The sequence below is a fragment of the Gossypium hirsutum genome, chromosome D11 (assembly GCF_007990345.1).
Source record: "Gossypium hirsutum isolate 1008001.06 chromosome D11, Gossypium_hirsutum_v2.1, whole genome shotgun sequence".
Lineage (NCBI taxonomy): Eukaryota > Viridiplantae > Streptophyta > Magnoliopsida > Malvales > Malvaceae > Gossypium > Gossypium hirsutum.
The window spans coordinates 18,904,007-18,911,145 of NC_053447.1; the positions used below are offsets into that span (position 1 = coordinate 18,904,007).

Below are 7,139 nucleotides of genomic sequence, written 5' to 3' on the forward strand. Positions count from 1 at the left end.
AAGCGTGAAACACGAGACTATAAAAAGGAATATAACTGGACTGTCAATATTCGTTATTGATATAAGATCGAGATAAACATGGTCAAAGGGTTTGTTTCCTTAAATAGCACTAAGTTGTAGCAATCTTAAATAATGCAATAATGTGGCCAGGTTTTGACTCTCTCCGCTGCTAATATTCATTATCAAATTTCCTGGAATTTTACTATCCAAAAAACCAATCATGCTGGGAGTAATTACACTTCACAGTTATTGCGTCTATAATCATAAATGCAATTTAAATCATTCTTTATTCATGAGTTTAAAGATTTGATCAAAATAAAATGCATTTTATGATTATTCGTTTTTTTTAAGAGCACTCATGATAAGAGAATTATTTATTGTTACAAGTAATATAAAGAAAAAAGTGCAATTTTAAATCCATGAAAAATGAGTGTTAAAGATGATAAAAAGATACAGATACTTCAATAATAAGTGAGACCAACAGAATTGAAATTGGGTTGAAGCAATGGCTGATGTCTTCATCTTCCTCCTGCATTTTGGTACGGTCAAGTGTTAGTGTGGGGTACGTTACATTTGATGAGAACGCTTTGGATATGATAATAAAGGGAATCTCCAACATTAATAATAAAAATGATACACAGAAGAAAAGCAAGTTGTTTTGGGTTGAAACATTGAAACCAGACCTCTGACGCCTGGCCCAATAAGTCCGACCTTTTCGGACCATGTTTTTGACTGAAATCTCCGGTTGAAGTTTAAAACCGTCCATTAAATTTAGAGTAGAGTAGGGTTTAATGGTGAGTTTGGATGGGTGGTGGGGTGCGGTGTGGTATGTTTAGTTTATTTTTTGCCTCACGTTATAATATCGTTATTGTATTTAATCTCACCGCCACCTATACTTTCTATACTAACTGCAAGTAAACGCACCGTCTATCTAAACCCACCCTAAGTCGTATATGAAAACGAAAATCCTTTTTAACATTGTTTTATAAGACTCAAATGGAGTTTTATTACTTCAAACAAACCAAATATTAGTTGAAGGTTAGTTCATTTTTTTAATCTTCAACCGTTTGGTATTTAGAAGTCATAACAATCTAATTAAATTTAAAGTTAATTTAGGTCTTTATCTTTAAAATTCAAGAATAATGTAAATTATAAATATAATAGTCATAAATATTTTCAAATCGAATTTGACATTTTTATAAATTTCAGATATATATTTTATTTAGTCTAAATCATGAAAAACATATTATTTATTTGAATTTATTAAAATAAAAGTGATCCATGCAAAGCTTCCATCATTCTAGTGAAGTGACTAAAGATCCAAAGAGATACATACACACATGCCATGTGCATATCATTTGTCAAAGTCGCCGTCAGGCGACCCTTCCTATACCCACGCTCACGCCCGCGCCCACGCCCACGCGCCTTCTTGCTTTTTCCTACCTCCCTTTTAATGGATAAAATCCCATTTAGCTGTCATTTCCTATCTCTCAAAACATTTAAAGAAACTTCGCTTCGTTACGGCAGCTCCCGTCTCAACGCGCCTCCCTTACCATTCCACGCGCCACCTATCTTCGTTTTCATTTTCCTTCTCTTTCATTTTCCTTCTATCTTAAATGAAATGAGAAAGATCTGAAGGAGATTGGAAGTTGGTGATTGAGATTTGAGGTTTCTGAGGAGAGTGACTTATTTTGGTAATTTTAATGAAGGATGAACAACGTCTGGTGCTAAGAAGAAGATGGGAGGAGTAACGTCTTCGATTGCCGCGAAATTTGCGTTCTTCCCGCCAAATCCGCCGTCATACAGAGTGCTAGAGGACGAGTTATGCGCTGGTCAGCTTTACATACCAGAGGTACCGAGGAGGGACGGTGTCGACGTCTTGAAGCTACGCACGCGCCGCGGGAACGACATCGTCGCCGTCCATATAAAACACCCCAAGGCTTCCGCTACTCTCTTGTATTCTCATGGAAATGCCGCTGATTTAGGACAAATGTTTGAGCTTTTCGTCGAGTTGTGTAATCGCCTGCGGGTTAATCTTATGGGGTATTTTTATTTTCTTTCATAATTTTTGCAACATATAGAACATGATATTTTAAGTCGGCTTCTTAGGCTTTTACTGTTTTAATTGTATTAGATTTCTTTTAGCTTAGTAAAGTAGTTCGTTTGGGTTTGGTCTGATTTGCTTGTGATTTTGGGGGATTTAGGGTTCTATAAGTGTTGGAAAATTCTGGTGAAGTGGAACTTGCTTGCCTTATGTTCAGCTGTATTATTGAGGTTGAAGCTAGTTATGGGAAGAACAGAGATTCTGGTTACCAGTAAGTGAAAGTTATGCTGATTATGGTATATTGTAAGATTGAGCTAATGGTTTTACTTTAATTGGCTTCATTTGTGCAGTACTAGAGAGAGAGAATAAAAAAAATATAGGAGAAAGAGAGACTTGGACAAAGAGTTACTGGTGAAGGCGATGTTGTTGATTTAAAGTTTCTTAGGGGTGACCGGTTATTTGTTATCCTTTCCTTCTATTGTTTCTTCAATGTGCGGACTTTTGCAATATTATTGAGCATGGATACTGCTCAAACGTGATTTAAATACTTTGGGATATTTTTTTTTCTGTTTACTGATCGTGGACTGAAGGCAATGTTGAAGAAGATGGTTTATGGCAGGGTCATATTAGTTACGGCTACTTGCTTGTTATTGAGGAGCTTTATGTTATTGGTTATACATTTTTGCAAATAGTGCTTCGATGCTGATGCCGAAGCCCTAAGGACATTGGCATGCAGGCAATGTTGTTAAAGAAAAAAGAAAAACTGTAGGCACATGATTAGAATGTGCGAGAAGTGTGTAGTCCTTTAACTGGATGTTCTGTTTCTATAGAATATAGGCCACACCTTCATAATAGCCCTATGTTACTATTGAGGCATTATGACTAACTGAAGAGACATTTTTCAAGTTTTGAATATTCTAGCTTTTATTTTATGCTTCAGAATACTATTAGGGACGCTTAATTTTACTGTGTCGTATTGTAGACTGTGGAACAATGCAATCTTGACTTCCTTTGATTATTAGGTTCTATTATGTTGCTGCATTATTTTCCTTTAAATTCCCATGTTTATGAATTATCTGCTTCTGTTCCTTCCTTCTCTGCCATTACCACATCCAGAACTTTTATTCTATATTTACCATCAATCCTTGAAGTTGATGGGATCTTCTCATTGTTGCTTATCTATGTTCATTTGGAAAAGCTAGATATTTAGTAACTCGGACTGCAGTATGAGTATGATGAGCATAGTGTTTGTCATGCCAGTGGACAAAAATGTAAATGGAGGTAGGTTTGTTTGTGTAATTATGTGGTCACATGTAAGTTTTTATTACGACTTAAAGATATACTACAGAAGTTATTGATGACATATAACTGGGATAAAGTGCTAAAAGAGAAGGAAACATTATCTTTTTAAGGTCAAATTTAGGATCCCATGCAACTAGCTCAAGCCATACTGTCTGTACAGTTGATTGGTCAGGGTGCAAATTTGGGATCAAGTGAAAGAAAAGAGAAGGAAACATTCTCCTTTTTAAGGTCAAATTTCTTGTTTGTATAGTTGATTGGTCAGAGTATTACTCCTTGCTGTTTGGGCGGACTGCAAAGTTGTAGCGACTAAATTATTATCACCTAACCTCCAAAGTGATGACTGATAATTATTGATAATGTTATTTCAGTTATGTTAGATTATGTTATGCAAATGTAGGAACAATGCAAATAATAATATTTCCTAGCTTTTCTTACTGACTTAATAATCAACCACTTCTGTAGGGAATTTCTTTTAGGCCCTGTTTCTACTTCTAGAAAATGATTTATAAGAAGTTTTTCAGCGGTAGTTTAGTGTTTTAGGGCTGTAATTGCTGTACTGTCAAGTTGGATCTTTGTATGTTGCCTTATGGTAACTATTAACTCTTTCAAATTTCTTGTGACTTATGCTGATATGCGTTCACTTGTTCTTGTAAATAACAAATGTTGGCAGCTTGGAAATGATTGTCTTCTGTCTGTTGTCAAACTTCTGATGTTTGTTGTAGGTGCTCTCCATAACTATGTAAACAGCCAGGAAGGTTTTAAAAAATAAAAAGCAAGCTTAATGCTTCCTTGTAGATGAAATTTTTCCAAGAGAAAACTAGAAAAGTTTGCTTTCAAAGTAGGCACTGACTTTGAATTATCTATTGAACTTAAATAACTGAGCACATTATTCTCCTGTGGAGACTTTTGTAGAAGAAACTGATCAAGGGAGTCTTCAATCCTTAGATGTATAGCGCATTGCAAAGTTTTGTGAATTATAATGCAAAAAGGAACTTTTAGATATATCTTATCCTATAAATTATTCTTGGGATAGTTTTTAGACATGACATGATTGTACAGATAATTAGAGTTCCTGAAAAGAAAATGTTTTATCATCTTTGTGCTTGATAGGTCTATTTTAGTCTAGCCATTTATCATATATATATATACATTTGTTTTCTGTTCCTAATGTCACTCATTCTTTTCTAGGTATGATTATTCTGGCTATGGACAATCAACTGGAAAGGTAGGTCTCTTTGCTTCTCTTCTCTAGTTGCCAATTTCGGGAGCAAAAGTTGCCTTTATTCATATTAGCTGTAGCAATTCAACTATCATAATGGGCATTTTAAATAATTACACAGTTATCTTTTGGCCAATCCTTTCCTCCTTTTCTGCTAATAGAACAGTGTTCATTTTACTGCAATAGTTTTGCTGAGTGTAATAAGCCTGTTGGGCAGCTTTTCTTTATTATATAATATCTAAATGTATTGGTTGATAGAAATGTTTTCAGGTTTCTATTTTTAACCCTTAATTTTGATATCTTACACACTAGTTAAATTCTTGCTAGTACTGTGGGGCTCTCTCATTAATTGGCTATGTTCAATGTGTATCAAGATTTGAGCAGCCATGTCGTTCTGATTTATTGTACATAATGAACGAACATCTTACTGCTTGCTAAAAACTTGTATTCTAATAGTCACCTTCTTTTATTTGAAACAGCCAACAGAGTGTAATACATATGCAGACATAGATGCAGCTTATAAGTGCCTTAAGGAAGAGTATGGAGTTAAAGATGAACAGTTAATATTGTATGGTCAGTCAGTTGGTAGTGGACCTACTGTTGATCTTGCTTCTCGTTTGCCGAACTTGAGAGGCGTTGTTCTTCATAGCCCAATTTTGTCTGGCATGAGAGTATTGTACCCTGTCAAAAGGACATACTGGTTTGACATTTATAAGGTAAGTCTGCATTTTTCACTGTTTTATATTTTCTTGTTTTGTCTTGTTGACCTTCATTACCAGATTTTTCCCATTCTAATTTTCAGAATATTGACAAAATTGGAGCAGTGAACTGTCAGGTTTTGGTAATTCATGTAAGTATTACTTCCATTGTTTCCTCTCCATCTTGTTTCATCACCATTATCTCCCTTCTCTTTCTCTAGCCTCTGTTTATTTGACACGTTAATATTTGTTATATGGTTCTGGTAATTAATTATTTCAGCCGTTTTTGGCATTTTTTAAACAAAAGAACCTATTTGGTTTCAAGAAAATTCAATCTTGACAAAAGCATCCCGGGTCATTTATCAATCAAAATACTTGCTCTAAATGAATATTCATACACCTTCAAGTGCTTTAGCTTAATCAGTCTAGATTGTTATATTGTTCTGGCTATAAATAGATTACTGAGATTCTGATGCTAAATTAATGAACTTAACAGCATTTTCTGCTAGTACCAATTTCATTTTAGAGTTTCTAATGAATTAATTTATCTTTTAGCACTTCCTATTGTGCCATGCATTTAGGTTTCAAGAATTTAAGACTATGAAGAAAGAGAGTGAATGTGTGTGTGTGACTGGAGAGAAACAGATAAATTTGAGCCTTTTTGGGTCTTTGAACCCAGCACTAGAGCTGTTCGATATTGTTCTCGTTTTTCCTGTACATTATCAATTTAGGGTGAGTAGTGACCATGGTTAGCTTTGAGCCTTTGACAAGTTAGGTCATCTACATGTCATGGTCCAGCATACAGGTCGTGACATCCAAGGAAAGCTTGTACGAGTTTCCTTTTTTTATTTTTAATTCATTTTCTGTTGGCAGGGGACAGCTGATGAAGTGGTTGATTGTTCCCATGGTAAACAGCTTTGGGAGCTTTGCAAGAATAAGTACGACCCTTTATGGGTAAACGGAGGAGGACATTGCAATCTGGAGCTCTACCCAGAATTCATTAGACATTTGAAGAAATTTGTACTGTCTCTACATAAATCAAAAGCAGCCACAAATGGTTCTGAAAAAATAGCGGTGAACTCTGACAATCAGACAAAACCACCTGATGGTGGAACTTCGGATACTTTTAAACTGGATGCTGACCTTCCAGAAGTTTCTAGAAACAGCTTAGATAGTCGACTGGAGAAGTCTAAGAAGTCAAATAAGCCTGAGAAGTCTCGAATGAGCACAGACCGTGTTGATAGGTTTAGACGAAAAAAGGGCTTAGTTTGGTGATTACTTACACAAAGAACATGTTAAAAATAAAAAAAAGCATGCAGATGTATCGTGTTTGAGGTAATTTACTTTCCTTTTTTAACCTTGAGCTTTTGTAATGTTTTGAGAATGAGTGTGTGATGATTCTCATAAAATGATATAATTTTTCTGTAAGTATCTTTCAGATCAAACAAAGTGGAATTCAAGTTTTAAAAAATCTTCCATTATCAATCCATATCTGTGAAATCAAACAGTCCGAATCTAAATGAAAATATACTGGTTTTGGGCTATGTATTCGTGTGCTTCTTTTTCGTATTGGCAGAACTTTACTGTGTTGAAATTTTAAACACCAACATGATGATCGTTGTGTGTATTTTATATTATCTTCTTTTTTCTTAAACATAGTCTACTATGATGGATTAAACAATGCCCCTATCACCGCTCAAAAGTCAAAACTATCTAAGAATGTGCCGTGGCGTAGCTTAAAATTCTCCATCTTTCTTTTCATAATTTGGACATGGTATGAGGTATCGGTGGTTATCGGTTGCACTGGAGCTTAAATAGTTAGTGAAACCTTTTAGGTGCAGTCGCATTGCTATGTTTAATGTTTGTGCGTGAGAAT

At 35.0% G+C, this 7,139-nt stretch overlaps 1 protein-coding gene across 1 annotated transcript; it reads left to right on the forward strand.

Moving 5' to 3' along the window:
* The first annotated feature begins 1,276 nt into the window (after nt 1-1,276).
* Nucleotides 1,277-6,807, forward strand: LOC107916697 (alpha/beta hydrolase domain-containing protein 17B). The gene is made up of 5 exons (XM_016846039.2): nt 1,277-2,043; nt 4,535-4,571; nt 5,045-5,281; nt 5,368-5,415; nt 6,137-6,807. Exons 1-5 carry the CDS (start codon nt 1,739-1,741, stop codon nt 6,536-6,538), a joined length of 1,029 nt encoding a protein of 342 aa, XP_016701528.1. The 5' UTR covers nt 1,277-1,738; the 3' UTR covers nt 6,539-6,807.
* Nucleotides 6,808-7,139: the final 332 nt, after the last annotated feature.